Source organism: Xenopus tropicalis, chromosome 1 (assembly GCF_000004195.4).
Source record: "Xenopus tropicalis strain Nigerian chromosome 1, UCB_Xtro_10.0, whole genome shotgun sequence".
NCBI classification, from domain to species: Eukaryota; Metazoa; Chordata; class Amphibia; order Anura; family Pipidae; genus Xenopus; species Xenopus tropicalis.
This window is the reverse complement of record NC_030677.2, coordinates 184,121,866-184,149,401: the sequence shown is the minus strand read 5'-3', so window position 1 is coordinate 184,149,401 and position 27,536 is coordinate 184,121,866. Positions and strand designations below refer to the sequence as shown.

At 42.0% G+C, this 27,536-nt stretch overlaps 1 protein-coding gene across 1 annotated transcript; it reads left to right on the top strand.

Moving 5' to 3' along the window:
- Nucleotides 1-268: 268 nt before the first annotated feature.
- On the top strand, nt 269-27,536 carry gcnt4 (glucosaminyl (N-acetyl) transferase 4). Its single transcript, XM_002934841.5, has 3 exons — nt 269-475; nt 19,319-20,594; nt 25,661-27,536. The coding sequence occupies exons 2-3, from the start codon at nt 19,320-19,322 to the stop codon at nt 25,679-25,681; spliced, it is 1,296 nt and encodes a 431-aa protein (XP_002934887.2). The 5' UTR covers nt 269-475; nt 19,319; the 3' UTR covers nt 25,682-27,536.

Here is a 27,536-nt window from a genome sequence, read left to right as displayed (position 1 = left end):
ATCAGAAGTGGGCAGGCTCTGGGATCAGTACAAAAGCCAGTGTCTCTTGTGCGGGCTGAGTACTAACTATTGTAGTTCTGCTACAGCTGGGGTGCTAAATGTGCAAAGGGGTCCTGTTCCTAAATACTATAATGTACTTCCCATCAATAGTGCAAGTTATCATTGTAAAGTCAGTTATTTTGCCACTTCCTTCCCTGGCCAAGAGGAGGGGGAGGAGGGAGGAGCTGGCTGCTGCTCTTCTGAAGTGATTCTGTCAGTGAGGCAGGCTCCTTCCTGCCCTGTCACACACACACACACACACTCACACACTCACACAGACACATATACACACACAGCCAGGCAGCACAGGCTCGGAGAGAGACCGGACAGCAGGACCCTGCCCCAAGCACAAACACACATCCCTGCAGGCTGAATTCACCCACGGACTCCACACATCGTGCCTTGTCCCAAGCTCCTACCGCTTTGCTGCACTTTCGTGAGTAACTCTTTCCTCTACTCTGACTACTTGTCTTGCACCTCTTGCCCTGATGCTCAGACTTTATGCAAGCTACAGATACTCTCAACTCAGCTGCTTTGTGTCACAGGCACTGTAGTACCAGTACAGTGTGTCACAGGCACATTCATTATCACTGTCACAGGCTCAGCATTACTACTACTAGTACAGTGTGTCACAGGCACAGCATTACTACTACTAGTACAGTGTGTCACAGGCATATTCATTATCACTGTCACAGGCACAGCATTACTACTACTAGTACAGTGTGTCACAGGCACAGCATTACTACTACTAGTACAGTGTGTCACAGGCACATTCATTATCACTGTCACAGGCACAGCATTACTACTACTAGTACAGTGTGTCACAGGCACATTCATTATCACTGTCACAGGCACAGCATTACTACTAGTAGTACAGTGTGTCACAGGCACATTCATTATCACTGTCACAGGCACAGCATTACTACTACTAGTACAGTGTGTCACAGGCACATTCATTATCACTGTCACAGGCACAGCATTACTACTACTAGTACAGTGTGTCACAGGCACATTCATTATCACTGTCACAGGCACAGCATTACTACTACTAGTACAGTGTGTCACAGGCACAGCATTACTACTACTAGTACAGTGTGTCACAGGCTCAGCATTACTACTACTAGTACAGTGTGTCACAGGCACAGCATTACTACTACTAGTACAGTGTGTCACAGGCACATTAATTATCACTGTCACAGGCTCAGCATTACTACTACTAGTACAGTGTGTCACAGGCATAGCATTACTACTACTAGTACAGTGTGTCACAGGCACAGCATTACTACTACTAGTACAGTGTGTCACAGGCACAGCATTACTACTACTAGTACAGTGTGTCACAGGCACAGCATTACTACTACTAGTACAGTGTGTCACAGGCACATTAATTATCACTGTCACAGGCTCAGCATTACTACTACTAGTACAGTGTGTCACAGGCACAGCATTACTACTACTAGTACAGTGTGTCACAGGCACAGCATTACTACTACTAGTACAGTGTGTCACAGGCACAGCATTACTACTACTAGTACAGTGTGTCACAGGCACAGCATTACTACTACTAGTACAGTGTGTCACAGGCACAGCATTACTACTACTAGTACAGTGTGTCACAGGCACAGCATTACTACTACTAGTACAGTGTGTCACAGGCACAGCATTACTACTACTAGTACAGTGTGTCACAGGCACATTAATTATCACTGTCACAGGCTCAGCATTACTACTACCAGTACAGTGTGTCACAGGCATAGCATTACTACTACTAGTACAGTGTGTCACAGGCACAGCATTACTACTACTAGTAAAGTGTGTCACAGGCATAGCATTACTACTACTAGTACAGTGTGTCACAGGCACAGCATTACTACTACTAGTACAGTGTGTCACAGGCACAGCATTACTACTACTAGTACAGTGTGTCACAGGCACAGCATTACTACTACTAGTACAGTGTGTCACAGGCACAGCATTACTACTACTAGTACAGTGTGTCACAGGCACAGCATTACTACTACTAGTACAGTGTGTCACAGGCACATTAATTATCACTGTCACAGGCTCAGCATTACTACTACCAGTACAGTGTGTCACAGGCACATTAATTATCACTGTCACAGGCTCAGCATTACTACTACTAGTACAGTGTGTCACAGGCACATTAATTATCACTGTCACAGGCTCAGCATTACTACTACTAGTACAGTGTGTCACAGGCTCAGCATTACTACTACTAGTACAGTGTGTCACAGGCACATTAATTATCACTGTCACAGGCTCAGCATTACTACTACTAGTACAGTGTGTCACAGGCACAGCATTACTACTACTAGTACAGTGTGTCACAGGCACAGCATTACTACTACTAGTACAGTGTGTCACAGGCACAGCATTACTACTACTAGTACAGTGTGTCACAGGCACAGCATTACTACTACTAGTACAGTGTGTCACAGGCACAGCATTACTACTACTAGTACAGTGTGTCACAGGCACAGCATTACTACTACTAGTACAGTGTGTCACAGGCACAGCATTACTACTACTAGTACAGTGTGTCACAGGCACAGCATTACTACTACTAGTACAGTGTGTCACAGGCACATTAATTATCACTGTCACAGGCTCAGCATTACTACTACTAGTACAGTGTGTCACAGGCACATTAATTATCACTGTCACAGGCTCAGCATTACTACTACCAGTACAGTGTATCACAGGCATAGCATTACTACTACTAGTACAGTGTGTCACAGGCACAGCATTACTACTACTAGTACAGTGTGTCACAGGCACAGCATTACTACTACTAGTACAGTGTGTCACAGGCACATTAATTATCACTGTCACAGGCTCAGCATTACTACTACCAGTACAGTGTGTCACAGGCACATTAATTATCACTGTCACAGGCTCAGCATTACTACTACTAGTACAGTGTGTCACAGGCACATTAATTATCACTGTCACAGGCTCAGCATTACTACTACCAGTACAGTGTATCACAGGCATAGCATTACTACTACTAGTACAGTGTGTCACAGGCACAGCATTACTACTACTAGTAAAGTGTGTCACAGGCATAGCATTACTACTACTAGTACAGTGTGTCACAGGCACAGCATTACTACTACCAGTACAGTGTGTCACAGGCACATTAATTATCACTGTCACAGGCTCAGCATTACTACTACTAGTACAGTGTGTCACAGGCACATTAATTATCACTGTCACAGGCTCAGCATTACTACTACTAGTACAGTGTGTCACAGGCACAGCATTACTACTACTAGTACAGTGTGTCACAGGCACAGCATTACTACTACTAGTACAGTGTGTCACAGGCACATTAATTATCACTGTCACAGGCTCAGCATTACTACTACTAGTACAGTGTGTCACAGGCACAGCATTACTACTACTAGTACAGTGTGTCACAGGCACAGCATTACTACTACTAGTACAGTGTGTCACAGGCACAGCATTACTACTACTAGTACAGTGTGTCACAGGCACAGCATTACTACTACTAGTACAGTGTGTCACAGGCACAGCATTACTACTACTAGTACAGTGTGTCACAGGCACAGCATTACTACTACTAGTACAGTGTGTCACAGGCACAGCATTACTACTACTAGTACAGTGTGTCACAGGCACATTAATTATCACTGTCACAGGCTCAGCATTACTACTACCAGTACAGTGTGTCACAGGCACATTAATTATCACTGTCACAGGCTCAGCATTACTACTACTAGTACAGTGTGTCACAGGCACATTAATTATCACTGTCACAGGCTCAGCATTACTACTACTAGTACAGTGTGTCACAGGCTCAGCATTACTACTACTAGTACAGTGTGTCACAGGCACATTAATTATCACTGTCACAGGCTCAGCATTACTACTACTAGTACAGTGTGTCACAGGCACAGCATTACTACTACTAGTACAGTGTGTCACAGGCACAGCATTACTACTACTAGTACAGTGTGTCACAGGCACATTAATTATCACTGTCACAGGCTCAGCATTACTACTACTAGTACAGTGTGTCACAGGCACAGCATTACTACTACTAGTACAGTGTGTCACAGGCACAGCATTACTACTACTAGTACAGTGTGTCACAGGCACAGCATTACTACTACTAGTACAGTGTGTCACAGGCACAGCATTACTACTACTAGTACAGTGTGTCACAGGCACAGCATTACTACTACTAGTACAGTGTGTCACAGGCACAGCATTACTACTACTAGTACAGTGTGTCACAGGCACATTAATTATCACTGTCACAGGCTCAGCATTACTACTACTAGTACAGTGTGTCACAGGCACATTAATTATCACTGTCACAGGCTCAGCATTACTACTACTAGTACAGTGTGTCACAGGCACATTAATTATCACTGTCACAGGCTCAGCATTACTACTACCAGTACAGTGTGTCACAGGCACATTAATTATCACTGTCACAGGCTCAGCATTACTACTACTAGTACAGTGTGTCACAGGCTCAGGATTACTACTATTGGTACAGTGTGTCACAGGCACAGCATTACTACTACTAGTACAGTGTGTCACAGGCACAGCATTACTACTACTAGTACAGTGTGTCACAGGCACAGCATTACTACTACTAACAGTGTGTCACAGGCACAGCATTACTACTACTAACAGTGTGTCACAGGCACAGCATTACTACTACTAGTACAGTGTGTCACAGGCACAGCATTACTACTACTAGTACAGTGTGTCACAGGCACAGCATTACTACTACTAGTACAGTGTGTCACAGGCACATCATTACTACTACTAGTAAAGTGTGTCACAGGCACAGCATTACTACTACTAGTACAGTGTGTCACAGGCACATCATTACTACTACTAGTAAAGTGTGTCACAGGCACAGCATTACTACTACTAGTACAATGTGTCACAGGTACAGCATTACTACTACTAGTACAGTGTGTCACAGGTACAGCATTACTACTACTAGTACAGTGTGTCACAGGCACAGCATTACTACTACTAGTACAGTGTGTCACAGGTACAGCATTACTACTACTAGTACAGTATGTAAAAGACACAGCATTACCAGTACAGGGTGTCACTGATACAGTATTATTTATTAGCGGCACAGTATTATAACTACAGTTTATTAGGGGCACAATATTACCAGTACAGTTTATTAGGGGCACAATATTACCAGTACAGTTTATTAGGGACACAATATTACCAGTACAGTTTATTAGGGACACAATATTACCAGTACAGTTTATTAGGGACACAATATTACCACTACAGTTTATTAGGGGCACAATATTACCACTACAGTTTATTAGGGGCACAATATTACCACTACAGTTTATTAGGGACACAATATTACCACTACAGTTTATTAGGGACACAATATTACCAGTACAGTTTATTAGGGGCACAATATTACCAGTACAGTTTATTAGGGACACAATATTACCAGTACAGTTTATTAGGGGCACAATATTACCAGTACAGTTTATTAGGGACACAATATTACCAGTACAGTTTATTAGTGGCACAATATTACCAGTACAGTTTTTTAGGGGCTCAGTATTACTTAGTAAAGTGTATTGCCAATACAATATTAACAATATAGAATGTCAGATATGTCACAGATACACTATTGCTAGAATGCAGAATTATTCATAAATGATTTATGTTTATAAAATGATAAATGTTTATGATTCATAAACAGGCAGACCTCCAGCCACTATCATACGATAGCTCTAAATAAAATTTATAATTATTATTATGAAGATGTATTTTTAAAAACAGCAGTATTATTTGCAGTGTTGCATACTAACAGCCTTACAGCAGCAGTTGAATACCGTGCTCTCAGGGAGTGTTGAGTAATATAGTTCAGTAATAGTTGGAAATCTGCAGATTGCATTATAAATAATAGTTCCCCCCCCCCCCCCATCCCGCTCACTACCCTGCCAATGGGATACAGTAAATTATCCTGAACCTGGCAGAATGCTAACTGAGCACTAAACTGTACACTAAGCAGCTCATACAGAAATATCTCTGTGTTTAACTCAGCAATAAGTGCCTTATTTTTATTGTTCTATCATTCATAATTGGTCATTATCATGCTGCTGGATTGGGATAGTCTGTATTTAGGGAATAAAATGTACTTTCTGGATTTTGGACACTCTTCCTACTATCCTGTGATGAATAATCTGGCAGGCCTTTAGGCTGTTTTTACAGTTACAGTATTTATACCAGAGATTTCATTGGTTTCACGTTTATTTAAGTTGTTTTGATTGGATCGTGACAAGTGGTTTGGGTGGGTTTCATCATATAAATGCTAATAAAATCCCACTGGACTTAATACTACTCAAATAGTAATTGTGATGTTTTGGGGTATTGTTTAGGACATCGACCGTTACTGAAGAGAGACAGGGCTGGGTCCGTGAGTCAATGGAAAGGCACTCTGAGCGAGGGTACAATAGACTGGCATAGGTTAAATCTGGCTCTAACTGCAGGTTATGCTCACACTATTCCAATATCACTGACTTTTTAGAGAAGGTTAAGAGAGATACACTTACCTTACCAGGGGGCACAGCACCATAGGCTAATAGCATCAGGGATTAATGATTAGGAGAGGGTGTTAGGCTGATGGACCACCGAGCGAGTTAGTTGCCCGCGATAGAGCTCTGCTCCTGCAGGCAACTAACCGCTCCAAAATGCCTTTTCACCAGCAACTACTAAATGTGTCAATTTGTTGAAGGCCCATTAACTTAGTATATTATTACATTTTATGACTGATACAGATAGACTTTTTATTGGCAACAAATATCCACTTTTTTCCATTTTTTGTTGCAGACTGTGCCACAAATGTCCACTGGTCCCTTTAGTCCTGCTTGATCACTGTTTATATTCCTATGTTGTTCTCTACAGAGTTTATCTGTTCTCTGCTGTGTAAACATGAGCTGTTTTGCCCTGTTCAGCTTGGCCGTCCCTATGGCTGCACAGCAAGTAAACACACAATTTTTACTAGTGCAGGCTAACAATATATTATATTTAATTGCAAGTGCAACACCTTCATTTTTTGGTTTTACTGGTCATTTAAACACTTTTCTCACTGTTAGGGAATTGATAGGTAATTTTGCCAAGACTGTTACTGCTTCAGTTCAAACCTTACTAGCCCTGTCTCCTGGTAAATAAGGTTTATGGGGCTGGCACTTGCTGCCTATGAAGCCACCTGTGTTTAGTGCACTGTAAAACCTGCTAGTATAACAGAGCAATTAAGATAGTTAAGATAGCTGTTCCTGCCTGCTGCAGCAACCCTTTTGTCATTGCCCTAAGGCTGAAGCTGATGCTTTTCCCCCATAGATAGCAGGCACAGGCGTCATGTGACAACTCATACTTTAACTTCAAAATCGCCCCCCTTTCTAATGGGCATATGTATGTCTTTGTAAAAGTGCCATGTAAACACTAATAAATAACTTGTGGTTTTGGTGACAGACACACACGGGGAATTACAAGACTAAAACAAACAAAAAGCCCAATGAGTTTTATTACTGACAGGGAAATCTCCCATCACTACCCTTTACTCGGGTGTAGTTCCCATTACTGCCCTTTGCTCCGCTGTAGTTTTGCCAAACTTGTTTTGAAAGCAGAAGCTGAGAGAAGTGGGTGCTACTGGGTGGCAGATATTTCCATACCTGCCATACCTGCCTGTGAGTGCCTGAGGGGCCCAGATAAAGCTTACTGACAAAAAAATGGAAAAGAGCATTTCTGTCCTAAAATTTTCCATGCCCCACTGCAGAGGAACCAGATGCTCCCGTTCCCCCTGATTTTGTCTCTTAACAAAGCAGGAAACAGGTAAGGGAAAAAAAACCCATTGAAAAGGTGCATTTCAGCCAGATTTACATGACATACTATTACAGAAGAAATCTACCTAAAAATAAGCCAGGCATAACTTGCTTCTGTCTCACAGTACCAATGTGTGGTTGAATATATACATTATCCAGGGTTGTCATTATGGAGACAGCAGCTCTGCACCTGCTGTGCAGAAGAATAGGGTCAGACTGGTCCGGTGGGGCACCAGGAAAAAATCCAGTGGGCCCCACTGAACCAGTCTGTTCCCTCTAGCAACTGTGGGTACCGGTGCATCTCCCACCATCGGGGCCACAAGAAAGAAGTACAGTTCGTGGTGGGGAGGGAGGGGGTTTGATGTCGTGACTGGGGTAAGGGCCCTCAGGCGGCAGCCCTGGTGGGCCCCGGACACCCAGACCAACCCTGTACTAGCTCATTTCTGGTTAGGGGGGGCCCAGTAGCTTTTGGTTACAGCACTGACGCTCTAGAGAGAGCAGCCCTGAATGTATGTTTAATATATATACAAACTCATATGTATTCTTTTATTGGTTCATCATACTATATGCACACAGATTTATTATACAGTTTAGTTGTATTACTGACCAAACTGTCTGTGTGTTAATTGGCCAACCTAATGAATAAACATAAATCAGTACAGCTGAAGAATCTGCTAAGATGAGCAATGAAACCTTTCCAAGATTACTCAGCAAGTCCATTTGCTTTAGACTTATAGCTGCGAGATTCTGTATATCATGTCCTCCCAATTGAATGAAATCCTTTATAGACATAAAATGGAGATGATCTGCCAGCTGTGTACGGCAGTCCTTGCGAGAGTGTATATTGTGCCTTGTGCATTAAAAGAGATGGGCTATAACTATTACTAGGGGTTATCCTCTATTTCCTAGGGCACAAGTCCCAGAGCGTTAAGGGGCATAAGATCTTGCCCCTTAGTGCTCACTTAAGAAGCAATTGCGCCCCGGGGAATGCTGCTCTCTGCACTCAGGGGTGCCCATGCTAAAAGGCAATTTGGGAGTCTTGCTTCCGGTGGCAGTGTCCTGCAGGTTACATGGGCAGCAAAAAGCAGCTCCTGGTCACTTTAAGTGCATAAGTAATGCAGCCCCTCTTCAAACCACACTGACGCTAAAAAGCAGTGGGGCCAAAATCGCCCCTATATGCAGTGAGTGGTGGATCAAAAATCCAGTTCTTGGTGCAGAAAGCAGCACCAGGAAGCTCAGCTGAGCCTCAGTACAAGCTGTAAGGACAGGGCCCCATTGCGGCTACACCTCCTGGCGCTCTCTAGTTTGGGTGTCTAAATAAAGCACAATTTGGGGAACCACTGCCCAGTTGCTAGGGTAATTTGGATCCTAGCAATAAGATAGCTGTTAAAATTAAAAACTGACGAATTGCTGAACAAAAGGCTAAATCATTTTAAAACCACAAGTAATAATAATAAATGAGACTTGTCTCAAAATTGCACTCTCTACATCATACTAAATGATATGTCAAAGAGTAAATAAAATGACTAATTAGTTGCAGTATGATTTTGTATTTTGAAATGTTTGTCTAAATTTAAGTTTTCTAAGTGAATTTGTTTCACTTCCCTGGTTATTTGTTTCATTTTCGCAGTAACAGCTTTGGCCCTTTTGCGCATGTTCCCCGGCTGCAGTCACAGAGAATCTGCTAAAAACTGATACGGTGCATGTCGGCTGCTCATAAATGTATCCGCTTATGTATCAGTTGATAAGAATGTAGAAAAATGGAGACCTGCCTTACAGAGTTTATAGGAGAGGGAGGGGAAAAAACAAATTATTTTTTGTGCTTTGAAGTGTCCCTGCCCTTAATAATTCAAGGTATTTAAGGATTTATTGGTGAACAACAGGGTTGTACATTAGTAGTATGGGTTGGCCCGAGACTCACAGGACCCATGGCTGAGTGGGTTTGGGCTGGCAACAAGTGCAGTTTCAGGCCATAGACAGGCAGCTTGCCAGTGGTTTTATACTACGTATTCAGCCCCTTCAGGAACATCACCAGGAGTATGTGGGTCAGAAATTTCCAACCTGCTCATCACTGCAATACATGGAGCTTCTTCTTTCAGAATGTGTCTGGTTCTACTTCTTAAAAATCAGCAATACATTAAACAGTAGGATACATTTATTTGACTGGTGAGTTTTACAATACCTCATTTTTAAAGGTTTTGCCCCATTTTTTGATACCATCTTCCAGACCCTCAAAATACAGTGCAAGTGAGCCAAATGGGACAAAGGAGAACGCTACTGTTTTAGCAGAGGAAATTCTCACTATCCCCTAGGGCAGTGATCCCCAACCAGTGGCTCATGAGTAACATGTTGTGCCCCAACCCCTTGGATGTTGCTCCCAGCGGCCTCAAAGCAGGTGCTTATTTTTGAATTCCTGGCTTGAAGGCAAGTTTTGGTTGTATAAATACCAGATGTACTGACAAACTGACCTCCTGTGGGCTGCCTTGGGGGGTGTGGGACCCCTGGGGCGGGAGACCCGGTGAGCCCTGCAACCCCCGCCCCTCCGACCCTGCCCTAAGACAAGGTACAAATAATTTTTTGCCCAATAAAAGAAAACATAATTCTAAGTAACTTAGTGTATACATTCATTACAAATGTGTGATGGTTTTTAAGTTACTTGTTTATATAATTCTCTGCCGTGGTGGTTTGGCTTTTGAAACAATGCAACACAACCCAGCAGACTGACAGACCTGTGTAGCTGGAAGAGACTGACCTTTGCAACACTGTTTAAAAAGTCATAACCAGGAGTTAAGCAAATGCTGCTTTCAATTACATTTACAAATAATGTAATAAATAAACCACTTAAAATTTTTAATACCACCATATTGAAAAGTTGCTTAGATTTATGTTTTCTTTTATTAGACAAAATAATATATTTTGGGCTAACATGTCCTTTAAAAACACTGACGTATATTGGAAGTTGCTTTTTAGTCACCATAAGCACCAGGCAGATAACCCGGCTTCCTGGGAGTCATTACTAAGGACCCCACCCAGAAGCACACACTGAACCCTCCCTGGGAGATATTGAACCACAATAGTCTGCATAGAGTTTGTGGTTATATTTTGTGGGGGTTTACTGGTTAACAGCAAGTATTGAAAACTAAAGAAAAAAGAAACGTAACATAAAAACAATAAAAATAACACACACATAACAAAGAAACAAAAAAACAAAAATAAATACTGTGTATGTCTTTCTTAAAGGGCAAACTGCACAGACACACCCATGCTGTTTCTCAAGCTCGTACAGGCACAACCTGTCCCTCCGACACTGACGGTCCCTCACACACAGACTTACTCAGGCACGCCCAGACTGTCTGTCCCTCATCACTTTCCTATTCCAATATGTGGGGCAGATGGAATGCAGCTTTCTCCAGTCTGATACCTGGTGAGAAGGCAGTTTACATGGGAAATGCTTGTGCAGTTTCCTGTGCTGTACCCCCCAGACTTCAGCTCAGTAAGAGCCTACCCATCCCAGAGAAGACTATAGGCAAGGTGAGCATAAAGCTAATACAAGACCCTATGGGTATTTTGATGCCAATGACCCAATGCAGGAATATGATGATATCCAAATCAAAAATGTGCATGAATGGACAGAAATATGGATAAGGTCTTGGGGTTGAGGTTAGTTTTGGGGGCCTTTGAAGGGGAGTTATGGGGAAATAAGGAGATAATAGCATGGGCGATGGTGTTTTATTACAGTGATTTGTTGAAGTAACGAGAGGGATTCAGTGGCATAATAATCTCTGTTACAGCAATATTAATCCACAGTGTAAATAATCAGAGTCAGATTTAGGTGGGAAAATAAGGTCAAAAGTCAGTACAAAACAGCAGGTTGACCTTCTTAACAGTACACACTAGTCATTAACATAGTTACTGTAACAACGTTCCCAGTAGAAAGTTTTTGCTGATGGACAATTAGGCATAGAGATTAGGTAGTGCAATACAATATGTGGCATATTGCAGAGTAACTATATACAAAGTGACAAATAAACATGAATAAAATAGAAATCTATATTATACGGGTGAAGAGGAGAAAAGAAGGGAAAAGTCTTTAGGGCAGGGGGACCTAACCTTTTTTACCCTTGAGCCATGTTTAAAAATAAAAAAGTTGTTTGGGGAGCAACACAAGCATGAACAAAAGTTCCTAGGGGGTGCCCAATAAGTGAGTAACTGAGATTGACTATTTGGTCACCCAATGTTGACTGTCAGACTACAGGAGTTTGGTAGTACCTATGGTCTTTATGCCTCCAAGTCAGAAATTCAAAAACACCTGCTTTGAGGCCACTGGGAGCACCATCCAAGGGGTTGGGCAGCAATATGTTGCTTTTGAGCCACTGGTTGGGGACCACGTTACATAGACGAGTACTCAGAAGTGCTTGCAGGGCAGTTATGAGCATTTTGTCCCAACGGTGATTAGCAGTTCTGTATGTGGTCCCCTGCCCACCAAGCTACTGATTGCTGCAGGGAAAAACACTTTAATATAGGATTAGAGGTATGTAGTGTGCACTGGCTGTACCTGTAGTATTTTGTGCTCCATTTAGCATGTGACTAGCCACTATCCCCAGTATACAGTATAGAACAGGCTTGTGTGTATGCAGAGTATCCCAAGTTACTTTTTAAATACCCCTTCATCAAACACTTTGCATTTTGTTCGTTTTTCAACAGGAATTTAGCCTGGCTGTGCTTCCATTTAGAAAAACAAAAGGTATCTTGTCTAGGAGGCATTGAAAGTGGTATATGATTAGTATTCTATAATAAGGGAAAATAGTAACGGAGAAACAAGAGTACATTCAGAAATCCCATCTCGTGACCAATCACAAAGTACTGACGACTTAGAAGGGAAAGAGCAAGACACAGAAATATTCTTTATTATTCTGTCTGACAGTATTCACTGGTATTTAAAAAGGTTTGATAATATAATAATAAATAATAAATATAAATTCTGTGCCTCAATTTAATTACTAATTAGAGGAGACTTTTAAAGGCTCTAGTCTGTTCCTATTAACCTGAATGAGACAAAACAAAAGTCGCCTTTATTTTGGAAGATCAATGGTTACCATTAATTCCCAGGGTATTACTCCTATAGGCACAGACAATAATATGAATATACATAGTTTTGGGTTGGTCAGGGGATAGTGGAAGTAAATGTACTGTGATCATAAATACATATAACTGTCCCTAATATGGTATTGTATTAATGTGTTTATATAGCACCACAAAGGGAGTGCTTTACAAGGTGTAAATATGAACAAAGGTAATGTTATTATAATTTAAAAATAAGTATAACATACGTAAGTGCTAGGAGCTGGAAGTAGATTTCTGTCCCAAATCTATGACAAAGGGGAGACCGGCAGAAACAAAATGGGAAGATTGTGTAAGGAAAGGACAGATACCAGCCAATGAAGCTACATGCATTATATTATTCCTATTTGTGGTTTAGCTCCCCTGGTACATGAGGAGGTACTGGGAATTGTACAGGCATCTGCCCATTGGAGTTTCCGGTCTGTATTCTGAGTATAAAGGTGGCCATACATGAGCCGATTTCATACTTACTTATAGTTGAAGTAAACTACAGAAAGATCATACATCTACGTACGATCCAATATCATAGCAGAGACAGTATTTACCCCTGTCTGCCCTAAGCTCTGTGTGCCATACCCTGCCTTCCCCATGCCCCTGTGTGTGTCATTCCCTACCATTAGTTTTTGGTGATTACCATGGTAGAATTGCCATCTTGACTTTGGCTGCCAATGGGATGCTTGGCACTGGAGAGCAAGTGGTATAATAAATATATAGCCTGGGTGTAGGACTACTGGAATTTAGTCATAAGATTACAGACTGGAAGTGACTGCTCATCTGGCTTTGTGGTTTGCAGAGCGGTGTTTTCTTACAGTGAATGTGCAAGTGTTCAATGTATTTTGCCAGGTGCTCAATCTCCAAACACAACGATTTCCCTGATCATGGGCGCGGACCTGAATTATTTTAGAGACATCATGAGGTCATGTTTGGCAATCGACGCCCCAGTGCACAAAGCAAGGAATGCCAGCTCAGCACAAGTGTTACCAGCCTACAACTTTCTCCTTTCCTGCAATAATGAGCATAAGAAAGTTCTCATATGCAGGAACCCATATACTTTGACCTATTCTGTTCTTTTGCTCCATATCCTCCTTACTCTCTTTCATATCTCTCTCCAGACTTATCTGTCTAGATTTCTTTTCAAGCCTTTGATTGTTTTAATCCATAGCCACCAACAAACTTCAATACATTGGGGTGTGATCCTTTTGGTTAGCATAGGGCAGGCAGAGTATGGCACACACAGGCAGCATAGGGCAGGCAGAGTATGGCACAAACAGGCAGCATAGGGTAGGCAGAGTATGGCACACACTGGCAGCATAGGGTAGGCAGAGTATGGCACAAACAGGCAACACAGGGCAGGCAGAGTATGGCACACACTGGCAGCATAGGGCAGGCAGAGTATGGCACACGCAGGCAGCATAGGGCAGGCAGAGTATCGCACACACAGGCAACATAGGGCAGGCAGAGTATGGCACACACAGGCAGCATAGGGCAGGCAGAGTATGGCACACACAGGCAGCATAGGGTAGGCAGAGTATGGCACACACAGGCAGCATAGGGTAGGCAGAGTATGGCACACACAGGCAGCATAGGGTAGGCAGAGTATGGCACACACAGGCAGCATAGGGTAGGCAGAGTATGGCACACACAGGCAGCATAGGGTAGGCAGAGTATGGCACACACAGGCAGCATAGGGTAGGCAGAGTATGGAACGTATGGATCAATTATGGAGAGGGGATTAAGGAGTGCATTTTTCCAGTTGCCATTGCCAAGGCAAAGCGGCACACAGCAGAGGTTGAGTGCAACTGCAAACTGCAGCCTCACCCCCTTTATAACCAGTTTAGTCTTTTACATGTTTGCAGAATGAATGCATCTTTCTACATGTGTAGCACCGGAACAAGCATTATTATATTGCATTGTGTGTATGCATTATACTGACAGGAAGGGCTTATAGGGATATATAGGGTTTGTTTGGTCATGGTAAGCGCAAGGGTTGGGCACATTAATGGGAGTACAAATAGAAACCTAGACAAGGTTGTGCTTTTAGCTACCTCGCTACCAGAAATGTGTGCTCTGCGGCCTTGTACACGTTGTGCTTATTAGCTTATCAGCAGGGATGCACCAAATACACTATTTTAGGATCCAACTGAACCCCAAAAAATTGAACTGAACCAATATGCATATGCAAATCAGGGTAACGAAGGTCTTACTTTCCAATTTCCGTGTTTATGTGACAATAAGTCACGTGATTTTAAGGATTTGGTTCAGCCAGAAGCATGGATTCGGCCAAACTCTGCTGAAAAAGGCCGAACTCAATCCTGGATCTGGTGCATCCATAAGTACAGCACAATGGGACACAATGGGACCCTTTACAGGCTGTAAAGCATTCCGTCTACCTAAATGAGTACAAAAATATTTGTGGCAGCTTATTGGTTAGTGTAAGGAGCCCAAAGTCTGGCTGAATACTGGCCAATAAGTGTGAAAATCCCACTGAGCTAGGACCATTGGCGTAACTAGATGTTACTGGGCTCTGCAGCAAATTCAGTTTAGGGCCCCAAGATATTGGTAGGTTGACTTTTTTCTACTACAGTATATTAAAATTTCTCATTAATTGGGGCCTCACAGGGCCCTCTACACTCCTGCCCCCCCCCACAACTGCAGGCTCCGCCTCCTCTGTAGTTATGCCCCTAGCAAGGGCTGCATCAGCGCTGTGACCCCTTTTTTAATGAGATCTGCAAATACAGACTTATTGCACAGGCGGCAGTGGAGTAGAAGAGGGAACGGGGAGGGGGTTGTACTTGGGCAGCACCATAATATGGTATTAATACTGCGCTGTGTAAGAGAGCAATAGGGGGTTTAGCTGCACTCTGCACACGTGCTTGTAAATGAGCCCTCGTGGGGAGCCAGTATTAATATGGGCCACAGAACCTGAGAGAGACAGATTATTTGCCAATTTCAAGTCCCAAGCCTACTGCATTCTAGTTACAGGGGTCCTCCATCCATAATAAAATAAAATGTAATTCTAAGCAACCTTCTAATATACTTTCGTTACACATTTTCAGTATTTTTGTAAATGTAATTGCTACTGAAAGCCGAGTTTGTATTTTGTTGTGTGGAGGACCCTTCTGTATTTTCCTTCTTTCCCTATGTGTTTATAATTCACCACTCTGAATGTCAGCCTGTGGAATGTGGTAATATTATATTGCAACAGAGAGAGTGTAGGAGGAGTGAGCCTTCCTCTGCTCCATCTATGGCAAATCACTGGGAATGCTGAAATAAAGGCAGAGCGTTCAGCAATCCCTCATCTCTACAGCTTTAGAGCACATTTTCATATGTTACTGTTCCATTAAGGCTCTGTGCAAACTTGTGTAGGATTTCGGTGGAGAACCCAAGTGTCCTATTAATCTGATCAGTGTAAATAATCTGGAGAAGGCGGATTTATATTTATGCTGCCGTCCTGTCTTGTAATATCAGTTTAGATTAACTGCTTGGGAAAGCATTTTCCCACGGACACTGTATGAAACTCTTACAGCAAAAGCCTCATCATCACCTGCCTGCCTTTAAACCTAAAGATATTCCCCCCCCCAGGAAAGCAAATAACTAGTTAAGTACCATGCTGCAGTGTCTTTTTATGGCAGAGGTGTATGGCATTCATACACTGAATCAGATGTCACTTAGCAAGTATTAGTATCATTATTATACAGTGCCTACTTAGGCCTAATTCTGGTCTCTCATTTATATGTGAGTGTTTCACACCTGTAACTTTGGTGTGTATTTATTTATGTACCCAAAAACCCCTGGAATTCAGTGACACAGGAGCCCAGGAGGGGTAAGAGCAGGGTGGAGGGGGCAGCATAAGGGTCTGCAAAATGTCAAGAAGTGCCCGTGTGTGTCAGGTTGGATAAGCAAAACCAACAGTGGGTTCTATTTCTGCTGTTGTGCAGGAAAGGGAGAGGTAGTATTGCACAGCTAGGCTGGCAGCCAGGCAGAGGGCTCTGGCCATATTCCAGTGCTAAGCTTCTGCATAACTTTATGGCTCAGACTCTGGTCAGATAACAATATCAATAGCTCTACACAAGAGTAAAAGAATAAATGCCTTCTGACTGGTTCTTACACGCCTGGACTTGGATTCAAAATACTCCCTGGCATTACAAGTACAGAGAGGCCCAAACAGAACTGTCCCAGCCCACTATACAGTCTATGGCATCTTACAGCAGCTCCTTTACCAAAGTCTACAGTTTGCCAGTTTGCCCTGGGACCTTATATAAAGCATGGTTACTTCACCTTGAATTTCTATTTTGAACACAAAATTGCTGCTTGCGGTATTTGATACAAATGCATGAGAAATCTACTAGCAAAGTAATTTGTATAAACTCTTTACATGTAGAGCCATAAGTTAAAGGAGTTGTAGTGGGCTACCTGTTACCTACTGTTATTATAGGAATCTTATCATTCCCTTCCATCTGAAACACTATGGGTTAATTAACTAACAGGGGAAGTTGGCGTATACCAGCCAATCAGCTGCCTACTTTCCAGTAGGTGTTGCCTGCAGATTGGTTTCTGTGTTACTAGACCTAGAGCAAAGTTTGAACTTTTTTATTTATGTAGCCCAAAATATTATTTATATCCCACACGAGCACTGTGGTGCTGTGACATTGGAAACATTGGAAAAAATGTTGTTGTTTCAAAGAAATGCCACAAAGCTATCGATGCTAGATTCCAACTGCAGTACCCTCTGATTCCTAATCATGTATTCATATAGCGCCTAAAGGTTTGGCAGGGCATTTACAGTGATTTATAACTAACAGGTATCTTACAGTACAGTGGGTGACACTACAATATAAGTGCCAGTTTCCAGATCAGGGGCTGTGCGAGTGCTCCAAGAGGGAGTCTTTAAGTTTAGTTTTAAAAAGACTGGGGGAGGATTCTCTCCGGAGGAAATCAAGGAGGGCATTCCCAATGTAAGGGGCAGCAAGGCAGAAAGGTTTAAGGTGGGAAACAGCAGTAGTAGTGGGGGGCACAACCAAGCGATTGCTCTGCGAGGAACGAAGGAGTCGGCCGGGAACATACGGAGACACAAGAGAGGAGATGTAGTGGGGAGCAGAGGACTGAATTTGATTACATTTTATTTGCTGTGATTATGTATAAGTTCCCCCCAAGGTATCAGGGTTCCAGATAGGTAAGAAAGTGACCAACTTCAGGGTCCCATGTAGTCAAGTTCTACTTCTGCAACAGAAAATATGCAACAGATCTAGATGAAAATCATTATTTTTTCCATGTTTATATCAGGGCCCCTTTAATGTTTTATGCCTCATTCCTACCATAAGTGTCTCCTTCCTTCCACTTTATGAATGTTCTACATTATTCTGTATATGCTATACAGTATGTGCCTCAACTCCAGGCCTAAAAATCCCCACCACCCTTATCTTTTTTTTCAATGAATAGATATTTACTCTCAGTAAATAAATATATAAAAATAATCATACCCACACCTTCTGTTGCATGTATCTAAATGTTTTACAGTAAGTTTCCTTTCTTTTGTTATATATCTATCCTGTAGATACAGTAAGTCACAATGGCGTCAGTCATCATTTGCTGGGATTTGCAACTAATTCTTGTTAGGGGCAAACTGTTTGTATATGTAACTTCTTATGGAAGAACTTGTGACCTATGTGTCACAACCCAAAAATGGGCTCCTTCGCTATTAAGGGAGGTGGTGTCCATGATGATAAAATGTATTGTGTAACAGATAGAGAGAGACTTATGTAACTGCTTACGTTAAATCCTAGTCTGATGGAAGAACCTTCCTTTCAAAAAAGAATGGATGTTATAAAATTGAATGGGGGCCCCCATTTCCTGCATGGCTATGATCTCCTTGCCCATAGGGAAGGACTAGGAAGCACATGGTTCTCCATCTGATTATAACTATAATTCCCAGTATCCTGAGCTGCTGTGTGAAGAACCTGGGAGCTACAGTTCACAACAACTTGAGAGCCACAAATGTATTATCCCCATAGGCAGAGGGTGGTTGTTGTATTTAGGGAGGCTAATTCCCCCAGAAACAAAACGTACCGTGCCAATTTCATCCATAACCCTAAAATGCATTGTAGGAAAAATGCAGTCCCCATTTTACCTTCCAGATCACATGGCAGTATAAATAAAGTACCAGTTCCATGTATCATATCTCATATTGTGTGTGTTGTAGGATATATACTGGTGCTGGTTTATCTCTGCCATAGAGTAACCAGACTGGCTGTTGCATTGATACTAACATGTAACTGTTTATCTCATGGCAGAATGAAGAGGCGTAGGATTCTAAAACACTTTTCCTTTCTGGTTGTGTGTGCAATTTTCATTCTTGGGATTCTGAAACTTTTGCAAGGCGATCCAGACCTCACGTATGTTTTGGATCCGAACTTATTGATTTCACAATCTGTCCGCAGCAGGAGCCTCACCACAAAGGAGCCTCATGGAGACATTAACTGCACAGCCATATATGAGCTGGAGCCGATGGAAATCGGAAAAAGTTTAGAACTACGCAGAAAGCATATCGTAGACATTAAAGATGAGGACGTTGTTGCAATGACAGATGACTGCGAGGCCTATAGATATCAAAGACAGTATGACCTGAAACCACTTTCACCAGAAGAGAAAGACTTTCCCATAGCCTATTCCTTGGTCGTTCATAAGGACGCTATTAGCGTCGAAAGACTGCTCCATACAATCTACAATCCCGTGAACATTTATTGCATTCATTATGACCAGAAATCACTGCCAGGTTTCAAAAGGGCCATGACAAATCTGGCCATATGCCTTCCCAATGTATTCATCGCATCCAAACTTGAAAGGGTGACGTATGCTCATGTTACCAGGCTACAAGCAGATCTTAATTGTTTGAAGGACTTGCTGGAGTCCTCGGTGCAATGGAAATACGTCATTAATTTGTGTGGACAAGACATGCCATTAAAGTCAAATTATGAACTAGTGGCTGAACTGAAAAAGCTGAATGGACGCAATATGCTCGAGACATCTAGACCCTCTGATTCCAAAAAACGACGCTTTACTTTCCACCACGAGGTCCAGAATGTGAATTTTAATTACCAACAGATGCCTGTGAAAAGTTCTGTTACTAAAATGCCCCCTCCGGGCAATTTACAGATATTCATTGGAAGTGCCTACTTTGTTTTAAGCCATTCCTTTATTAGTTATATTTTTGATAGCCCCGTGTTTAAAGAATTTCTAACTTGGTCTGAAGACACCTTTTCCCCAGATGAACATTTCTGGGCAACCCTGGTACGTATGCCGGGGGTGCCGGGTGAGATCCCAAGGTCCCAGAAGGATGTGACCGACCTGAACAGTAAAACTCGACTTGTGAAGTGGGGGTACCTTGAAGGGGGCCTGTATCCTCCATGCACTGGAACTCACGTCCGCAGCGTGTGTATTTATGGCGCTGGCGAATTGCGGTGGCTTATGACATACGGGCATTGGTTTGCCAATAAGTTTGACCCCAAAGTAGATCCTACTCTGATAAAGTGTTTAATTGAAAAACTTGAGGAACAACAGAAACAATGGGTAAACTTGTCCTAAACAAACTTTAACTAAATAATACTGCATTACAGATCTGCACAGTACTTTCTTCTCTTTGTGCCACCATTTCTGCCTGCAATTTGTACCAAAGTCACTTATGTGTGCCTGGGTAAAAGTATGTGGTCTCTAGCAAATTAGCCCCAGTTCTGGCTCTTACTACTAGAAGGTAATGCTGCTGCGCTGCTGTAAAGCTACAAGCAATTATAGGGCTTTTGTTAATGCAGAGAGGCCTTTTTCCAGAGCCAGGGCCGTACTGAAGGCCGGTACATTGATCACTCAGTAATACACCTCTCACACTCAATTTCCAGAAGCTTTGTAAAAGCCATTAAGCGTATTTATTGCTACAGAGAGACCCGTCTCCAGCGCCAGGAACTTCCTGAAGGCCAGAACATTGATTTTCACATTCATTTTCCACCAGAGACCTGAGAGTGAGCATTTATATATATATGTGTATTAGTTGTACACTTTAATTAAAGGGGATGCCTGGTTGTCACTCTTGAAACAATGTAGCAGTCTGTCTACTCTCCTCCAGGTCATATATGTAGTAATAAGTCAAATCAACCGGACTTGCTTGTTTTTCTTGAAAACATTTCACTAGTCGTCCGACTGGCTTTCTCAATTCAGAAATTTCAGATATTCCATGACCTGGGTGACTAAGAACCTTCACAGACATATCTCCTCCAGATCTGTTAAGAAGCTGGCTTTTGCTGCATTGTTTGAGTCAGAACTAGCAGTGCAGACATGGATCGCCATTGAAATTATGTTTACAAATAGCCTAAAAGCTATTAATGTATAAAGTTGCTCAGAATTACTGAGATTTTTTTTTGGTTTATTTTTATTGATTTAAGATTTTTAAATTGCATTTTCTAATCTTTTTGAGGGTGGCGCATTTTTCATTGTAATGGCCACTTTCAGTTTCACCCCATGCCCATAATGCAAGGCAAGTGTAACCCACAGCAGGCTATTTGGGAATGAATATTTGGCTTAACCAGTTGCCTTTGTTTACATTAGAAATAAGGTGCCTTACAAGTATAGCTGACCATACATTTATAGAAATAGATATCAGCTAATTTTTGGCCAGATATTGGTCAGGCAATCATTCCCTTGTGTTCACACCCTACATGGGCCAATAATTTGTCAACTTGGCCTGTAAGGGCAGAGTTGGCAGTATTTCCAACCCTGTGTGTCCAGCTTTACATACAAATACAATGTCAATAAACAATATTTGCCTGTGGGTCTGTTGGAAAGAAGGTTTTATCATCAGCAAAGGAAAGCTGAGTGATTTATTAGGTTGGATTGAGTCCTTCTTAGTGCAAATGTAGTTATACCTGTAAAATAATAGAAGTCCTTTGTACACAAGTGAGTCCTGTGTATACAAGTTTGGGGTTCCATTAGCAGCCGGCCTGCTGGTGGTTCCTTTTGGCTGTATCTGTTTCAGCACAGGGAATGTGCCTTTCAATTAAAGTGGTTCTGTTTTGTACCTGAACAAATTGTGCTTAGTAAATACATATTTGGAAAATTAGCATGGAACAGGCACGGTATTTAGCAAAAATCTGATTGGTTGCTAGGTAATTACACTGGTGCAGTTTAGCACCCGCATGCTTCCTATTTCTGTTATGCTGTTACTTTATACCCAAGTAACCTTGGGCGCTGGCCACACGTCCTTACTGAAAGCTGATGGTTGCATGGCTGCAGCCCTTGGTTGTACAGTGTGGGAGAGATAAGAGCTAAAGGGCAGGAGATAAAGCCAGACAACTGTATTGGTGAAATGTAATGAGCCTAGCTAAGTCACTTCATAATAACCCAACTAGTTTAGTGGGCACACAGCAGGGGAATTTTGTCTTATTATGTGTAAAGATGATAGATAGATAGATAGATAGATAGATAGATAGATAGATAGATAGATAGATAGATAGATAGATAGACCAACCCCAGTCATGTTGAGCCCCACAGTCTGTATATGTATGCAGCTTCTGACCTGTGCTGGGTGCATTAGGAAGCATGTTGCTGTATAGAGTATTACTAGTTATAGAATCTGTTTTCCATAGAGCTCCTTCCCAGTGATATAGGCAGTGCTGGGTGCAGTAGCTTAAGCTAATATTAGCACTAGGAAATGATAAAACTACAGAAACCTCACAGTGCAGGTTATCACAGAAGGGTTTTATTGCCTGCACTAATGTTAGCAGTAAAATATAGCTTTACAAGCCCAAACAATGCATATACAAGTATAGGACCTGCTATTCAGAATGCTTGGGACCTGGGGTTTTCCAGACTAGCGATCTTTCCATAATTTGGATCTCCGTACCTTAAGTCTACTAAAAAAATTATTTAAACATTAAATAAAATTGTTTTGCATCCAATAAGGATTAATTAAATCTTAGTTTCGCTCAAGTACAAGGCAGTGTTTTATTATAACAGAGAAAAAGGTAATACACTTTTAAAATCTGAATTATTCCATTAAAATGAGTCGGAGCTTTGTGCATAACAGGTTTCTGGATAGCGGATCCTATACCTGTAGTCTTTTTTTTTTTTTTTTTTGCTGCTGACATTTAGGCATTTAGCTGGTTGCTGTAGAGTTAGACACTGCTAGCCAAAGGCTTTCCACGTTGGCCTATATAAATTCTATACATGTTTTTCTACAATCTCTCACCACCTGCCCTGTTCTTTATTTAACTCCTTATCCTTTATCTTTACCCTGTGTAATGTGAAGCTGTGGCCGGTGCATAACCCATGTCCCATTTAATGGGCTGGGAGTGGAGTAAGGGGTGAGTAGGCTAATAATTGGCAGAGTTCTATGGAATTCTGACTGCTGCAAATACATAAATCATTCCCACTTACTCAGGGTGGTCAGAGCTATAGTTTAGAAGCAGATGGACGGATGAAGTTTGCACCTGTACCTTTAAATAACTTTATTGTCCTTTTAGCCAGAGGAAGAATGACATATTTAATAGCAGAAGGGAAGCAGATTGTAATCGGCAGGATGCACCGTGTGCCAGAAGTGCACCATTTGGCTTGTGTGTGTATGACATTGCTGAGAAGTATTTTCCAGGGATATAGTGCTGGGTTCTGTGTGACTACTGACTGTTTGTTCTGTGGCTTTGGCCCTAAGGCAGGAGCACCTTAATCTGTTGTGGCCCCAGCAATACATAGGACTGGGTGATATATTTCCAGTATTCATATAACCGTCTCCAAAATTCTGCAAGCTTAAAAGATCCTGATGTGGATCCTACTTGGTATTCTCACACTTACGCTTTCTTCCTTTGAGCGATGGCTGGGTGGAAGCTGTATTACAGGAGCAGCCTTGATCAGGTCCCACCCATACAGAATCTCATTTCCAACAGACTAGGACTAATTACTGAGTAAATAACGCATAGTGCTGCTGCTGTTGTTATTATTGCATATCCTATTGGCCAATACATAGTTATGTATAAGCATGGGGCTTGTGTAAAGGTGCCCATGCTTGGTCCAGTCTGTTATACTCTCAGACTGACTGGGCTATGGGCCCTCATAATCTTTCTGAATGGACAGAGGGAGTACGAGGGGCTGCACATGGTATGGCTGCCTTTCTATTGTTCCAATGATTCATGCATCTTCCTCCATTGCCCAACTAGTACATGAACAGATGCAATGTTCAAAATTATCTGATTTCCGAAGCAACTGATATGGATATCACCAGAATCAGCAGGCCACCATTCTTGCACATATAAGCATACAATCTTATCTGTACTTGTATGGCCACCTAAAGTCACTGGAGATAATGTTGGTTACTTATCAGGCACCCTGGCACCTTGGTTGGGCAAGTTTTATGGCTCTGGCACACGGGGAGATTAGTCGCCCGGGACAAATCTCCCTTGTCACGGGAGACTAATCTCCTCGAACTACCATCCCACCGGCGAACATGTAAGTCGCCGGTGGGATGGTACATGCTGCACAGGCGATTTCAGCAAATTGGCGAAGTTGCCTCGCGAGACATTTTCGGCGATTTGCCGAAATCGCGCCGCCGTGTGTGCATCCCACCGGCGACTTACATGTTCGCCGTTGGGATGGCAACTGATGGCAACTTGGGGAGATTAGTCACCCTCGAACAGGGAGATTTGTCCCGGGCGACTAATCTCCCCGTGTGCCAGATTCCTTAATGGCCAAAACTGTTACTGCATACCTGATTGTTACAGTCCAAGGCTCTCCAAGAAAAATATCTAGTCTCTATGGTTAATCATTTATGGAGAAAATGCAGCTTTGCAATACAGTTTCAATTAATTAAGGTGTGTATGTGTATCCCTGCTACCTCAGTCTGTTTGCAGACTCATACACATAGAGAAAAATCAATAGGCCAAATCTAAAAAGGGATGTGTGAATACAAGCAGAATATTGCAGTGGTGAAAACACTTTGAGCTGATATGTGTATGTGTATGGGAGTGGTACGTTCCGACTAGAGAGCCACAGATAAGACAATGTGTTATGTAGGGGAGAGGCTAGAGAAATGCAAGCTGGGGGGTTACTTCCTACGAAATGAACCTTTGTGTGTGTGTGGATTTATATTAATAGTTACCCTGCCTCTGCCCACTTTCCTGCAGCCTTGAGTCAGTGGCATTCCCTAGTTATGTATTGATAGAGGTGCCTGCTGATTATTCTCTGGTTTTGTCCTCGTTACAGGAGAAAATGTCATTCTAACCAGCTTTTATTATTTAGAAAAGTTCACTGGTTTAAAGTTATGTGTCATTATAATTGCATTTGAAAGCACCATATTGCCTGGCTGTTCATATTCTCTGCACTCCTGGTTCTGACTGCTGAAACAATGTAGCAGATGCCACCTGAACAGACCTGAAATAGACCTCTGACTCAAAACTGGTAGGGATAAACAAACACTGCTTTCAATAGCACTTAAATTGACAAATAACTCTAAAACCACAGAACTGATGGTATTGTGAAGTTGCTACAATTACATTTTCCAGTTTATAGTGGAATATTGCTGATGTTTGTCTACCTATCACTGTCCATTTGTCATTCTTTATGATTCCATGACACTATGTTCCACTTCTCTTTATATATAGGTTCTGCTGGGATTGGTATGATGAGAACTCAGGAAATAGTCTGTGTACAGGTATGGAACCTATTATCCAGAATGCTCAGGACATGGGGATCTTTCTGTCCTTAGGATCTCTATATCTTAAGTCTGCTAAAAAATTATTTAAACATTAATTAAACCCCATAAGGTTGTTTACCTCCAATAAGGATTAATTAATCTTAGTTGGGATCAAGTACAAGGTACTGTTTTATTATTACAGAGAAAAGGGAAATCATTTTTAAAAATTATAATTATTTGCTTATAATGGAGTCTATGGGAGATGGCCTTTCCGTAATTCAAAGCTTTCTGGATAACAGTTTTCCATATAACGGATCCCATACCTCTATGAAGTCCAGAGCAGGGATGTTCAGTCTTCAGCCCTATAAATGAACTGCAGATATTTATTTACGAGCCAGACACCCCCTGTTCTACATTTCTCTGTGGTTAAAAAAACAGCCATGAAAACCAAGGAATATAATAAGTATCCAAAAACCAAAACGATAAGTACATGTGATGGGAGAAAAGAAACCAAGTTAAATAGGAGTTGCAAATGCAGTGGGCTAAACTGTGCACTTTATTATTCCGTACTTATAGCGGGCTGAACACTAAATGTTATATTTTTATAATATGCTGTGCTTTTTCTTTGGGTTGAAAGTGATATTTAGGTAAGCGAATGAACATGATAAGTATATGTATTTGTCAATATTGAAGGATTAATGTAAATTATATTGTAAGTCAAATAAAAAAACATTTCTGATTTCTGAGACATTCTTGGTTCCCTCTAAGGATGCTGACATTTGTTTTTTTAATGTTTGCCAACCTGTAAAGCCCTTGGCACAGCGAAAGAACATTGGCACCCTTCCCCATAAACAGCCGCTTTCTTTCCCTTGAATTGTACTGTAAATGTGGGGCATAGGGCAGATGCTGATAGGCAGGGTAGGGCAGATAGAGCAGATGTCAGCGTTCCCAAGCTATATCCATTTACCAGGACAGGTACACTAAGGCCGAAATGTGACGCCTGCAACATCTCATTTCCAAAGCAAGGGGATAAATATGAAATTGGTCCTCACCTTGCTGCTTTAGAAGTCCCAACTCTTCTGGGAAGGATTTCCTCTAGATATTGGAACATTGTTGAGCGTTAGTGAGGTTGGGCACTGATACTGGGGAGCAGGTCGGGCTCACAGCCAGCATTCCTAATTATCCCACAGGGGTTCAGTTGGGTTGAGGTCAGGGCTCTGTGAGGCCCAGTCAGGTCCTTCTATTGCCATTTCAGCAACCCCATACTGTACAGAGCTTACTTTGTGCATTGGGTTATTATACTGGGGAAACAGTTAACGGATCTACCACAAACTGTTGCCAAAAAGTAGGAGGCATGGTATTGTCAAGAATGTCATTGTATCATGTTGTGATCCCTGTGGCAGCAATGGTGGCTGTAGCTTAAATAGACAATGGCAACAATTAGAAGGGGTGTTCACTTATTTCTGGCCATATAGGTGCCATTGGCAGATCATGGAATGGCAATCTATTTGACATCATCCTAAGGGGGCAACCAAGTACTATATATGCTTAATTCTAGGCATGGCAGGCAGCACACCATGGATATATGTTATCTGGCACAACCCATGTCACTTGTGTATGCAGCATGTGCCTTGAATTGTTTGCTGGTGTTTAAATGATGTATAATTGACTATAACTTTGTATTGGGTCACAATCATGGCCGACGTCCATACTGATTCTATTCATTATTTCTTTTGTCTGTCCTTATGTATGTGAAATGAAAGAGCTCCATTTTGATCAAAGATGATGGGGAAAGATGTTATATATTTTTTTTAAATAAAGAGACTTTGACTATGAAACTAAAA